This window comes from Anopheles funestus, chromosome 2RL, assembly GCF_943734845.2.
Source record: "Anopheles funestus chromosome 2RL, idAnoFuneDA-416_04, whole genome shotgun sequence".
In the NCBI taxonomy this organism is placed as follows: Eukaryota; Metazoa; Arthropoda; class Insecta; order Diptera; family Culicidae; genus Anopheles; species Anopheles funestus.
In genome coordinates, this window is record NC_064598.1 from 47,632,467 (window position 1) to 47,647,298 (window position 14,832).

Below are 14,832 nucleotides of genomic sequence, written 5' to 3' on the forward strand. Positions count from 1 at the left end.
GTGCGTTCAACGAACAACAAATTTTAAATTAATTGAATATTATGTAAGAGTATATCATATGACGAGAATAAAATTTAAATGAACTTGCTAAATACTAAAAACACTAAATACTTTAATGAAATTAACAACAAAACAAAAAATGAAGGTTTAAACGAAACAAATATCATTTCTTTCCACCGATATGCAAAAGCATTTACGTATCTTTTTTTTTCGTTGAGCAATATACACCAGAGTCCCATTGTTTCAAAATTTGGGTTCTTTATTTTCTTCATTTCCATCTTCCAGCTTTCATCCATTTCTGGTGCCCTACAATGTGTTTGTTTGTTTTTTTGTTGTTGTTGTTTCCTATAATGCTAGAAATCCTAAACGCACGAGCGACAAAAATTTGATGTATATAGATTAAAGGAGAAAACGGATGGACACGTCCTTAGTTCTCACGTTCACTTCTCTAACCATTTGTTGCACCGTGCTGTATGTGTTTTGTTTGTTTGGTTGGTGAAATCACTATCACTTATCACACGCAGAAATATCGTTTCCCTTTTCGAATTGCTAAAAATTCCCCAATTTCCCATACGCTATACTTACTGCAGGTTCCTCTGTCACCTGTTACCTTCTGCCGTATCGCAAAAAAAAAACATCTACATTTCATCGTACCGGTAGATGGTAAAATAAATTATTTTCTGTTAAACATTCCCACGCTTCCTATCACCTTCACCTGCACCTTGCCCCGTTCGGAGCGCATTGAAAGGGGTATTAGACAAATTAGGTTACTAAACATCACGTACTACGGGACGTACTTCCTGCTTACTGCTTAGAGCTTAAAGTAAAAGGTTGTACATATGTAAGAATAGTAAAATATAGTTATCAAGATAGATAGAAAACTAAAGGTAGGATATATCCAACTCCAACTTCTGTCGTATAACACATATAGCATGTTCAACGTAAGATTTCCCTACAGCATATGAAGATTTTTTTGTATCTTAAATTAACAACAGATTAATGTGAGTTGATCGAAACCAAATTCAAAATACCATCCTTCTAGAAAGTATATTGTTGGTTTTATATTAAAAATAAACAAGAAATAATATCACTTCCGGCCGTCGGGGACGCCCTCTGTTCCCACAAAAGGACCGTTCCTTCTGTCACGCGTTTCGCTTATTTAGAGTGGCATAAGTGTTGCAAAGCAAAATACATTAATTCCCACTCGCTTCCAGATACTAAACGCCGCTAGAGCAAAACAGGTGACACAAAATACTTTTGACAATGATTGATGTCGCGAACCGAAGCGAACAGAAATCAAATCAATAACTTTAGGTTTGCAAGCAAACGCAATGCAAAAGTCCTTTCCTTCACAACATTCCTATTCTACGGGGAGTCTTCGTTTCTTTTCACATAATCAATATCCTCCGGAGGTCTGCTTTGCTGGCGTATCTCGATGCTCCATGATCTACGTATGTTCTTGTAGCGACACTCTCAACCCCCATTCGTAATACCTTGCTAAACGGTTCAATTCCCAAATATTCTGCTGCAACCTATACTACACAGTTCCCATACGCACTGTTTTTGACTAAATGCCTAACTTAGTCTTGCTTCTATATATTATCAACGTGGGGGCGAAGGGAAAAACACGGTTCGTTCATTGGCTGATATCGTCGCTTGGTGCTGCCACTTTTGGGAATTGGATTGATTCCTTTGAATCCCAAATTGATTTCACTAGTTTTAGGTTTGTTATTTCTTTTTTGTTTTGTTTCGTATTTCATAACACAAAAGTGTACCCTAATATAACTGAACGATGTTTTTTTCCGCGTTACAATCGTGGACGTGTTAAAAATTTTGTTAACCTAACCGAAAATACTTCTTGCTTTCTTATGTGTGTTTTTTTGTTGTTGTTTTTTTGCACCTTTCGCCTAATCGAACAGCAAATTACTTTTGGTTTGGTTCACTTGCTCCTCTTACACTTTCACTTCATCCCGCTCGATATTTTGCAGGCGTGTTGTGTTGAATTTTAAGGATGCGTTTTTTCCACCGTTTACTTGTTGTTTATCAATCTCTTAACCCAATTTTTCGAATTGTGTAAAATTAATCGTTTCTTTTGACTAAATGCACTAAACTATACGCCGATCGCTAATTAGCTTTCTTTTCGATTGTTGTTTTCTATTTGGGTTTATTTCTGTTTTCTTTGTCTCTTCTACGCATGTTTTATATACGTTTGTGGTTGCCTATACGAGCGGATTCAAAAAACTTTCTATCCCACTTTAATATATATATGCTTTTTTGTTGTTGTTTCTTCTGTATGTTTCGATTTTCTTCGCAAATTTGTTTTTTGTGTATGTATCGTTTTTTTTTCTTCAACTTTTTTGACTATACGAGTATGGGTTTTGCTGTTATGTGTGAGCTATTATAAAGCTCTTGCGTGTCTTTTGCATGCCTTTGTTCAGCACACTAGAGCCGGTATAAATACTACTGTAATACTTTTTAAAGGACATCGATAAATGTGATTGCGACGTACGTAAATGTTGCTTTCTCAGTTTGAAAGAGAAAGAATGTGTATATGTGTGTGTTTGCGTGACTGGTCTTTTGGTATGTTCTGCTGAAAATGCTCCTATGTGGCCTTTCTATCGTTCGTTTGTTGGTACGGGTATTGTCGGGTTGGGTCGACTATTTACGTTACATTGCGTAGCTTTGTTTCTGTTGTTAAAATACACATCTAGAGTAGGAAAACAGTATGCTTTGTTAGAGTGGACTGTGTAATTGAGAAAAGAAAAGTCTTCTCCATTAGCTCAGGGCACTAACAGACGAGAGTCGCACGTCAAGCGCAGCAGTGCCGAACGTGTACAGCTTGCCACAAAATACAAGTACAAAAACGTGTGATCAGATTTGTTTATCCTTCACGAAAGGCTGTGTGTTTGGGTGTGTGTTTGTCGTTCGTGTGTTTTTTTCTTTCCTCTGGTGGTGTCGCTTAGGTTTTGGCTACTTCGGTTGTATTAGATCGGCGGGGCAAAGATAGCAAAATGGGCAAGCAACATGTGATCTAGCGAGCGAGCGAGCTAGCGAACAAAGTGGGCACACGGATCTTTGTCGATTGCAAGGTATATGCGGACACAACGTGTGCTCTAATTTGGGGCTTTGGTATCGTGGGAGTTTTCGTGTTGTTGAAGCATTTTAACGGATGGAATGCAGTTTCCAGCGCAGCACAAAGTACGCAATTACGCGTAGCGCGATGAAGAAACCAAACAGGGCGGTCGCATCGATCCAGTACTCGGCATTATCCATCGACATCTCTTCGAGGAACTTTTTCGGGCTACGGAAGTGGCAGTAGATCTCGGTACAGGCAAGCTTCTCCCGATCCATGCCATACACGGATACCATTGCGCCCTCGAACCCGTACCGTACGTAGCTGACGTACGTCACCCATTGTAGATAGCTCGGGATAACGTCAAAGTTGACGAAGAAACCCGAAAACAGGATGATGGGAATGGTGGAGACCGGGCCGAGAAATACGCCCGTTTCTACGCTCATGCCGGCCCCGATTAGCAAACCTAGGCTCTGTGCTACGAGTGATGTGAGAATGCAGATCAGTACAAACATTCCCACCCGCTTCGGATCCATCGGCTGGGATGTGAGATAGTACACTACGATCACGTACACGCTCGTGAAGAGTACCTGGAAATATTGAGAGATTAAGTATGTTGGGTACACCATACATTGAGATCTGTATTACTTGAAATGGAAGATCTGCGATCGTTTTGGCGAAGTAGAACGACTTGAGCGAATACCAGTAGTTGAGATGTTCCCGCACAAACACGGCCATTTCCGTGGGAACTGTAAGAGAAGAGAGTGTAGTAGTTAGCGCACGTTATTACCGGGTGTTACGTGTTGTTCAGATTAACTTACAAGTGAGTATCGTCGGCATCATGGCGGTGAACATCGTGAACATCGTGGTGAAGAAGATACATCCAGCATTGCTCATGATCTTCGACGCATCATTACCGATGTCGTAGTAGATCATACCAATGATCGCACCGACTATCACATGCGACAGTAGCCGCATCTGCGTAAGTGTTTGATCGCGCATGATCGTGATCATGGTGCGTTTGAGCAGTATCCAAAACTGCATCCAGCCGGATGTGGGAAACCCGGCCTGTTTCTTCGGCACCGATATGCTAACACTTTCTGTCGAATCGAGTAACGAAGTGGTGCAGGTTGCTTTGCAACCGGTCTGGGTTTGGGTGGATCCAGCTACCGGAACAACAGTGGCTAACAATGGTCCGGTAGCGTCGGACGACGGAATAACCGAGGCACCGGTGTTGGTTGTTGCTACCGTCGTCATCGTAGTGGTAGTAGTGGGGGTCGTGCAGACTGCAACCGATTCCGCACCATTCCCGAGTGTTGTCTTGCGTTCAGCGGCAGCAACACTCCCGGGGAGTTGTTTGCTTTCATTATTTAACTGCGACTCTGGTGTTGGGTTTGCCGGCATACTAATCGCTGTGTACTCGCCGGTAGTAACTACCGTTTTTAGGAGCGCAAGATCATCCTCATGATCAGCTGTACCAGTTGCCGTACCGTCGAGCGATACATTCTTGTTGGAGGAGCTTTTACTTTGCGAAAGCGGTTGATTATAGTTGTTACATTTACCATTATTAACCGCAGTTACCAGCTTACTGTTCCAATCACCATGCTCTCCGCAAGCCACTTCCATCACTTGAGAGAACAAAAAAAAGTAAAACGATTATTAGTTTAACCGAAAGGAACTTGTGTTCGAGAACGGAACGTTTGTGGATCTGGTAAGTTCCGTTTGAGTGATGTAGTGTGTTTATTTAGCTGAAATTGGATTGATACGTCTATGGACAACTCCGGAATAGTCATCAGATAAATTCAAAAAATAATGTTAAAGTTTGTTAATGAAACATTTTGGATCTGATTTTTCGTTTGGTGATATCAGATGCATTCTTTGGAACTAAACAAGTACTCTGGGTAGTCATCCGGAGATGTCCGAGGTAATCGGAATACTGTATAGCAATTTGGAACACCGGATTCGATTCAGAAATTTCTTCCGAGATCTATCCGATTTTCCAGCTCCAGAGTTAGATTTAATTAGGTAATCAATTTCATAGATCCAGTCACTAAACTGAACAGACCAATCACTCTCATTCCGAAACTCCCATCAGTAAAGGGTACTCCTGTAGCTCCTCACTTACCATAATTCGCCGGATTGTGATAGCTTGGACATTCGAGTCCGAGCGAGGCAAGAAACGGTACCAGACCGTTTACCCGCCCTTGATAGATACACTGTCCCTCGGCCAGTACGTATAGATTGTCGAACAGCTCGAAAATTCTCGCCGACGGTTGATGGATGGTACAGACGATCGTACGGCCACCGCGTGCTAGCGACTTCAGTAGCGCTATCAGCTGTGAACAGGTTGAGCTATCCAGACCGCTCGTCGGTTCGTCGAAGAACATTACCGGTGGGTTGTTAACCAGCTCGAGTGCAATCGATAGCCGCTTCCGCTGGCCACCGGAGAGATTGAGCGTGAGCGTAGTGGCAGCGTCCAGCAGACCGAGCGTTTCGATAATTTCCTCCACGACGGCCCGTTTCGCCGACACGGAGATGTCTTTGCCGAGCTTCAGGTTGGCCGATACCATCATTGCTTCGCGCACAGTCAGGTAGGGTAGCAGCCGGTCATCTTGCATGATGTAGCAGGACAGCTTGCGAAACTTGCGCAGATTACGATCCTTCCCATTGATTAGCACCGAACCGCTGAGGTGTGATGTTCTGCAAAAAGGGCCAGCGTATGCCAGTTAGCAAGCGAACCTTACTATGGAGATGATTGTCGTTTAAAACGGGGACTTACTTGTAACCGGCGAGAATATTCATGAGCGTGCTTTTGCCAGCACCGGACGGTCCCATGATGGCGGTCAGCTCCCCGGATCGGAACTTACCGTTTATACCTTTGAGTATGGTCTTGTACCCTCGTTTGTGACCTTCGGACACCGAGTACGACATGTCCATGAACTGGATGTCGATCGGAGGTCTCTTTGGTAGATGCGTGAGTGATACCTGAGATGAAGGGAAACTTTCTTAAATGAAATCTTGCGATTACCATAACGTTGCGTTAAATTCCTTACCATTGGCTTTTTTTGCCCATTTCCATCGCTATTGTTAAGAACCTTTCGCACCAAACCGTGCGCTAGATTAGAGTCTTTCGTCTGTCCGTTTGTCATGATGGCTCCGTTGCAGAGAGCACTTTGAGAATTCCTGTGGGAAAGCGGAATAAAAACAATATTATTTAGGTATGAAAACCATATTTTTTCCTGCCCGAGCAATACAAAAGCTTAATTTATCATTTTTTCTGTGTTCCATCCGAAGAAGTAAATATATGAAGCTCATAAATTGTTTCGACCCCCGCGTAACCTTACGCCAGCAATGCGCTCGATGAGAGTTTAATGAGCATCAACAATTAGCGTGTAATAAAGCAAAAAGGGAGGAGAGAGAGAAAAAAACCGAACACCAGACTAAGCGTCAATTAATTCGTCATCCCGTGCGGCAAAACCACTCACGGAAGGGATTAATCTCGATTGTCCATCTTATTCCGTGCACGTTTCGGACTACAGAGCAGAGTGTGACGAATTGGAATCATAACAATAATAATGAAAACAACAAAAACCGATTCTCCATTCGGTGTTGAAAAATGGCCCATTAGAATTCATTTAAGGGTCGGCTAAAATTGCGTAAACTTTGCGTTTTATCGTCGCGCCTTCGAGCATGGCAGATATTTTCATTGCTTAATGATTTTCATTCGAATCCTTCACTGGGAACGCAAGTTCTGTGGTACGCGTTATAGCCGTATTTTGGCAAAAGAAAACGGTAGCAATCCATAATGTGATCGCTTGTGTCGCGTAAGCGCGTTTAACTGGAATAAATTATTACCCAGCGCTCCCGTCGATGGATGGCTCGTATTGCTTTTCTGTTTTTTTATTTTGGTTTTCCGCTCGTTACATAAACACGGTATCTTCCGGTAGCGAGGCAGTCGTTCGCTTCTGCAAAAATTGGACCGCTCGCGCAAAACTAGCGAGACCCATTCGTCAAACATAAAAACGTGAGGTCTGTCTTGTTTGTTACTTTCGGTTTGGCAGCTTTTCGGAAACAGAGTATAAATTACATTCGAAATCGCGATGCTACTAAGGTTTACCGTGTGATGGTGGCAACACATTTTCTTATTTCTAATATGGAAAAAGGTAGACGAAGCAAACGCATAAATCGATTTTTTCACACTGCACGCTCAACAAACGTGTGTACCGGTGAGGGATAAGGTGAGGAAAAAATTGAGTGGAAATTTTAATTAACATTAGTCACCATTTCGCCATCATCACAACCTGCTTCCGCACCTCGGCAGAAGAGTTTCGCAGAGCAGAGGTAAGCCGGAATAGCTTTGTGCCTGTTTAGTTAGCAGAGAATCGTGACCGGAGGTGATTACATTTCTCACATCCTGATGGACGAATCCGCCCAAGCTGGATCATGTATCATGCCTATCCGCACATTAGGCGGAAGTGACATCATTTCGTAATTATTATATGTACATTTTCCGCACCGTGCGATTAATAATGCATGAAGAAGCAAGTTTATTGTTTTGCTAACAAACAGAGGATCAAAGGATCAAGATTATTTAATTAATGTGCCAAATTTTCTGAGGTGTTAACATCACAATAATTAATAACCTTTGTAGAAGATGCAGCGCAATAAATACTCTACTAGAATTAATAGTTTTTTAATCAACATTGGGCTACTTCTCAAACATTGGGCATAGCCTCAAAACCGCATGGTCCCAACATTAGGCTAGTCCTCTTTCTTCACAGGCACTTCACTAGCTAGAAGCTTTCCACTCTACACAGTTTTACTTGGTTTTTGTTTGCACCTCACCATAGTTCGGTTGGGAGCGTCATTCGGTTATACACTGCCACACACACACACGTTGTCAGGACCTTCCTTGCCTTCGTCGTCAGTGAAGTGACTGTTGTCCACACCCTAAAACGGCCAATCGCACACTGAACTGCAGAAGATCGTGCATCAGCATGGATCGCACAAAGGACGCAAGCAAACATTCTACGGTACTGATAACCATCGACGACGTTGGAAGCATTGTTAGTATTGCTAATCGGTGCTCCGTCAAACTGTTGATGAGTTATTGTCGAACGTTCAGCCCCATCTCACCTGAGCGCAATGGGATGAATGGAATGTACTTCCTTGGAGATATCGACTTAGAAACGCGATTTTCGCATCACCAAGTTGAACAAAAAGAAACAAAACTTGGCCCTTGTGGTAAACGAAACAAATCGATTCGTTTGATGACCCAACGGGGGTACCGCACCGGATTAATCGGGTACGATGTGTAATCATGACGTTTCCAACGGCCAGGTTGGGGATTGTTCGTGTTGGAATCACTGGATCGTGCGAGAGTTCAAAGTCATTGCAAGTACCGGGGCTGGTGGTGTTTTGATAAGCGAGCCAGCAAGTCTCGCTCAAATTACTCAATCGATCGAAATAGAAGAAGTCCTAAATGTAAAAAGAAAGGTTAGATTATGAAAGTGTCGAAAAAAAAGCTCTATCTACAAACAAAACGCGACCCTCACACGACGGCCGTGACATCAATTTGAACTCATCTTTAGTTCCCAGTGTTTTCCATTCTTGGTCAGTTTTGTCGGTAGACGAGATCGCTTAAGATTATTCGTTTTTGGTTAAGGACGGTATTTTTGCTTTTGTTTCGTATGTCGGGTTTTGTTATTTAACATCACCACGATTATCAATGGCCGGTGAGTTTGAGTGGTAAGCCGTGTGGTTCGGTACACATGCACCTCAATCGGTTCGAACGTCGAAAAAATGGTAGAGAAGAATGCTGAATTTAAAAATAAAACCACACCGAAACTAACCACGATTCCCCCGAGCCTTTCCGCTGTGTCCGTGAAGTGTTTGTTTGAATGCACCAAAGGAACAAAAATGCTCATTATCATGAAGAACGCGAGAAACAAAAATGGTTCACAACAGGAACGGCTACGATCGATGGTATGCTGTTTATTTTAATTCACAAATGTTTTCTTTTTGCCTGTGTGAGCATTAGTTCGTTTTACGGCAGGGGCAATATTTACGCCAGGTGCTAAAATTGTTCCCTTTCTTCTGTTCACAATTAATTAAAAGTAAATAAATTCCCTCGGTCTGTGGTCTAGGGTAGGAAGTAGATGTAACGCGTTGTTATGCAGTGAGGAATTTGTTTATGTTTGGCAATTCGTTTACTGTACAACACATACTAATCCGTATAAAATCGATTAATAAAAGATGCAAAATAAATTTCACGGCTTCTTCACAGTCACATACAAGTGAAAATACGATTCCAAATGATAAGTGAAAAAATATTTTAAAATTCTGTTGGATTCGTAACTACAATAAATAATATTTGATAACCATGCTCCTTCACCTTCACCCATACACAAACGAGTGTTATCTACTAAAGAATATTCAAATTTGGGTGGAACAACGTGTTGATGAAAGTGTTTTGGTTCGTATGCTAATTTGGTACACTAATCGACCTTCCAAGTTTCATTTTGATACGGCAGGAACAATGAGGAACGTGATCCAAATAACACAACAGCGCGCTGCGTTAGTATGCGTTGTGTCTATTTGTACGAAAGACACAACAAGCTAAACGCATTTGCGTACCATTTGGCACGGTGAACTGAGTTTAATTTTGTTGGTACATTAATGAACCCAGCAACATGTCAAATAAGCAAAACTGGGTTACACGTACACGCGTACTCGATTCTTATCAAAACATACATATAAACAGTACCTGGTAAACGCAAAAGTTGGAACTAGGAAATGAGTCAGGGTTAATGAAACTACCTCTTAACCCAGACGGCTGAATGGTTTTTGAAGTTTTTCATACTGTCCACATCCGATCCGGAATCGCAGCGATTGGCGTAGAAATTCAAGTTGTAATGGTTGTCGCAACTGAGTTGATAGATTGTCGTTCCTTCCACGGTATCATCCAGATCTTCCAAACTGCTACATCCAGATGGTGGTAACGTACCCAGACGATAGACATGCCCTCCACCGGGAGAGGTTGAACGCACATGAATGAGTGACGGTAAATCTTGACCCTGCACATCCTGACGTTTTGGAGAATGTTCTACCACTGTATCGGGAAGCACTTCGGTATCCATTTTAGATCACACTAACAAATATCACTAATAGTAAAGACACTTTCAACTTCTAAACTGTCGAATATGGAGTTATTGCAGAATATTGCACCTCACTGTCGAATAGACCACTGATCGCCTGGAACAGTACTGACATACTGAGGTTCTTACAAAGGTTCTGTCTAGTGAGATGGTCGCGCGATCACGCACATCTCTCACTTGTACTCGATTTCAGCCAATTAGGTTCGGTAGCAAATGTGTGTGAAGAAGAAAGAATTGCCCAAGCGATGTCCTCGCTGTCCACAACATTCGATCAATGGATGGCGATTAGAGACGATCGTTCTTGCCGGAACAATTCCAATCGAACCAACAGTTTGCTGCAGAAGAAAGAATCATCTTCCTAGTTTCATTTTGCTTGCAAAAGAAGCAGCTATTCGGAGAATTGACGAAAAAAAGCATGTAGGAAGTGTTCCATCGCGCTCACCATTCCCATGCCGGTCGGAGCAAAGTAATTGACTTCTGATGGACACATCACCTTTGTTTTGCTTGGTGCATCGCGCGTCAACAGTGTGACACCGTCTCCGTGTTGGTTGTTGGAGTCAATTAAACTCAATTTAGATTTAATTTCCTATCGGTGTCCGGGCGCTGCCAAGAACTCATCACTTGCAAAACACAGCAAAACGAGTGGAGGTAGAAAAGAGGAGCAATAGACAGGTTCGTTGGCTAGCGGTGCAGCTAACCGAGACACAATGGAGATAGGTTCTAAGTTCGTTCCGATGTACAAAAACAGTTGCATCATAGGTGTATGATTGTCTGTTTCAATTCATTCCTTTAAGTAAGTTTAAGAGTATGCCTATAATAATAACCGCTTTGTACATATGTATTTACAGCTTTGTTGATTTTATTTGTGACAAATCGTCTCTTGGAAGGCTTTACGTGTGTTATATCAAAGGTTATTATTTTCTAATTTAAGCTTCTAAATATTAAAGAGTTTGGCACATTTCTTTGTTATTGGCAGAGAGTTTATTAACGGGAAAATAATTTGAATCATGGAGGTTCGATTGGACATTATAGTACGTGAGTTACTAGTTACATTAGTTTTTCTGTAGGCGTTTTTAAGTTTAGAAGCTTATCTGATACTAACTTTGCGTGTAAACAGCAAAGCAAATTAACCTGTCTATTTTTTACTATATAATTTTCATATTAAGAGTTTAGAACAGGTGCTCAACAAATATTAAGAAATTCTATACAAATCATTTATCTATCAGATCTGACTGCGGGTCGGTTATGTTTTCTATATTTTAAAAATTTTGAAAAAAGTATTTTTAAAATATTTGTTTAAAAATTTGTCTAAAAAAATGAAAAATATTGTACGTCACTTTAAAAAAAATCACGCAATTCGTTCGATATGATCTGCTGTTAAGTAGCAGATCTTTTAGCTTGACACAACCTGGTGTCAATTTATCGTTGCAAAATGCTCGATTGTTTGACAGATATCATCTCAAAATTTAAGCTTTCTTACTTCAAAATATCATAGACCCTAATGTCAGATTTCCGGGCGGTCCGGTGGTGCATGTGATAAACGGCGCCAGTCCACACGGCCGGACCGGGTTCAAATCCCATCCGGACCGTTCCCCCGTAGCAAGGACTGACTATCCGGTTACGTGGTAAAATAAGTCTAGTAAGCCAGAAATGGCCGGCGTGACCTGTAAGGTCGTTAAGCCAAGAAGAAGAATGTCAGATCTATACCATTACATAGATGCTAGTAACACGCCTTGGAAAACTAATATTTCACTTGAACATGACTCTGTTGCCCATGAAATTGATTAGGACGAGTAAAATGTGAAGAAAAACATTCCGTTTCCGATTCTTCTACTACTTAGAGACATGATATCCTAGCGATGAGATACTATGCCTTTATCTCAAAGTTATGATACATGTTGTATGGAGAATATTCTCACGAATTCAAATGGACACCAATACTGAGGTTTATACATTTATCTCTGTCCTTTTCTCTCAATCGTCATCTAGTCCTTTCTGATTTTGAGACCGTTAGCTGAAACACGAATGTACTTTAAATTAAATTGCAATGCACTTCGCGCAGCATCTGCCCCACACCATCTCGGTTGCAGCACAATTTCCGGGACATTGGGTCCGTTCTGCAACCGTTGGTGACCGGCAAGAGCTCTCGAACATAGGTGACGGTTGCGGTAGCTCTTGCACTGACGGTCGCTAACGTTGCCGTAGATCAGAACAAGTACAATCGAATTAAACACATCCCGTATTCAGTGTCTCGTACAGACACCAGTACACATACAAACACTCCATTACCACGCTATGAGAGTTTCAGTTTCAATCGGGGTTTCTTCGGTAACTTCCTGAATGTGTTGCCACGGGATGGACATGTCTTGCCTGCATATTGCGATAGTTAGTTGCTGCTGTCTGTTCACTTGGCGTGAAAAGACTGGTATTGCATTATGCTACAGACATGCAAGCGAGTTTGACGGTACTTTTGCCTTGTTTCAACCATGGCGTCATCCTGGTTGTCGGACACCAGGCGTCTCCATTGTTCTTTTACAAAAGAAAAAAGTGACGGGTCATAGCAGAACATTTATGGAAAAAGTTGATTTATTGTCAGCCTTGACCATTTATTTCCAATCTATAAGATATAAGATGAAAAAAATCGATTTGAGGGTAGTTTAGTCATTCACTTCACTTAAAAACCCATAATAACAAACCGTTGCAATACAAAATGAGAAAAACGCACATCAATGAACTTGGGCTCCCGCTGGTCATGCACCGTTTATTCCCAGGGAACTAATGGAAGCTCTATGTCCAAACACCATCGCAGGACGTCTGATCTTGGCGACAATTTAACCGTCTATCTAGCCTTGACTGTTTGCCTTCTGCCTTCGGTTTGCCAAGCTTTCAAGCAAGAAAAAGCAAATAAATGTGCCGCTTGGTGAATGGTTAAGTTTGGAGAAAATAAGAAAATCCTCCCTCAGTGGAAGGATTATGTTTAGTCACGCCGTACTAAAGCTTGCAACGGAATGGGATGGATTGCTGCTGTGATTTTCCGATTCAACTCTAGCCGAACGTGTGGTATACACTATTTCACAAGGTATGGTGAAGGGGCTGAATAAAATACTCAAAAAAAAGTGGTTCGACCGTAGCTTATAGAAGCCGAACGACTCGCCATCCGTGTTGTTTATTTGTAAATTCTAAAGATATGACCTGCGATTCATCGCATTGCAGACACAGCAGTGAATTATGGTGGAACTATTTCCATCGATATACATATCAAACCGAGCGGCATTTTGTGGTCTATAGATGTTGTTGTTCTAACGATTTTTTTTTCAAACCAAACACACTTTGGAGATCTGGATTGATTATAATTTGGAGATCATAAGATCAAACCAATTGTAAACACAGCACCGATTTAGATGGAATAAGCTTGCACAATTGTTCACTTTTATCTATTCGCATTTTGAAAATATTTTCGTTTGAAAACCATGTGCGTTCTTGAGGCGAGATATAACTTGATAAATATACCTCCATATTCATATCGCTTCTAAAGGGAACACAGTAAAAAAATAAATGACTTGCTAGTAAGTGACCGTACTTACCCGATTGTCCCGTTCTTTAGATTATCAACCAATGTCGGTGGGGATTTGCAGCGCACGTTTTGTGTGAGCGAATTGTAGGCGACTGCCTGCAGATCACTGCTATTGGATGCGTTCAGAATGTTGCAGAAACCAGGCACATGCCCGGCTGTACCAGTCCCGGGACCGACCGGGTGTACCGATGCCACGTGTGGTGATATGAGAGGTGCCGATGCGGCCAACGATGCGTTTATATCGACGACCGAAACCTCCGTCAGCGTATCCGTCGGGTGATGTGGATGGTGCTGCTGCTGATGCTGCGGATGATGATGGTGATGATGGTGGTGCAGATGTTGGTGTGAATTGGATTGCTGCTGTAACGTGGCAGGCGACGGAGATGGATGTGGATGCGGGCGCAGTGGATTGTGTGGGTGTCCGTGGGTATGACCTATACTCCCAAGCATAGCACTTTCACTGGTTGTCTTTCCCGCCATCATTCCTGGATCCATCGCCTGCGATACAATCCTTCCAGGATGCTTTAGAGGAGCTTTCTGCAAGTATACGAAACAACATCAGTTGAGGAGGGGGAAAGAATAATGAGCTTTAAACACTGTGTGCGTTATCAGCTGTTGAAGATGCTTCAGCAACAGGCGTGAATTATGGCAAAAAAAAAGTTGAAGTTTGGTTTCAAACGTTAAATTATGCATTGTTATGCAACCAATCATCGTAAAAGCGTTCTAACGCGTTAGATTCAAGTTTCCACCATAGCATAACTCCTGATGATGGTTTTGTTGTGAGAAAAACTAACCCCTTTGTGTTGGAATATTGGTTTTTTATGTCCTCTGAGCATCAGTTTCCAATTTTCAAATGGATTGTTGCAGTTGTATAGGGATCACATTAATGGTAAAAGAGACATTTGCCACATGATGCATTTCATAACCGCATAAAGGTGGATCGATTTAATCTAGTTAAGCACCGCGTTGTAAAGTCTATTGCATGTTTTACCATGTGAAAAATGTGTTAATTTTATTGCAATATCCCG

At 41.8% G+C, this 14,832-nt stretch overlaps 1 protein-coding gene across 5 annotated transcripts in view; it reads right to left on the bottom strand.

Moving 5' to 3' along the window:
- Positions 1–233: 233 nt before the first annotated feature.
- The window catches only part of LOC125774753 (ATP-binding cassette sub-family G member 1-like), a 28,584-nt gene continuing 13,985 nt past the window's right edge, over positions 234–14,832 (bottom strand). For 4 of the 5 annotated variants that reach the window (XM_049444954.1, XM_049444953.1, XM_049444956.1 and 1 more), the window contains exons 3-9: positions 13,815–14,341; positions 6,127–6,256; positions 5,853–6,058; positions 5,199–5,773; positions 3,895–4,701; positions 3,722–3,822; positions 234–3,663 (exon numbers count right to left, since the gene is read on the bottom strand). In XM_049444954.1, coding sequence (XP_049300911.1) covers positions 3,163–3,663; positions 3,722–3,822; positions 3,895–4,701; positions 5,199–5,773; positions 5,853–6,058; positions 6,127–6,256; positions 13,815–14,299 — 2,805 coding nt within the window. In that variant the 5' untranslated portion in view covers positions 14,300–14,341 and the 3' untranslated portion in view covers positions 234–3,162. Of the gene's footprint in view, positions 3,664–3,721; positions 3,823–3,894; positions 4,702–5,198; positions 5,774–5,852; positions 6,059–6,126; positions 6,257–9,892; positions 11,377–13,814; positions 14,342–14,832 lie in introns of those variants that run through there. The other variant, XM_049444957.1, reaches the window with a different exon arrangement.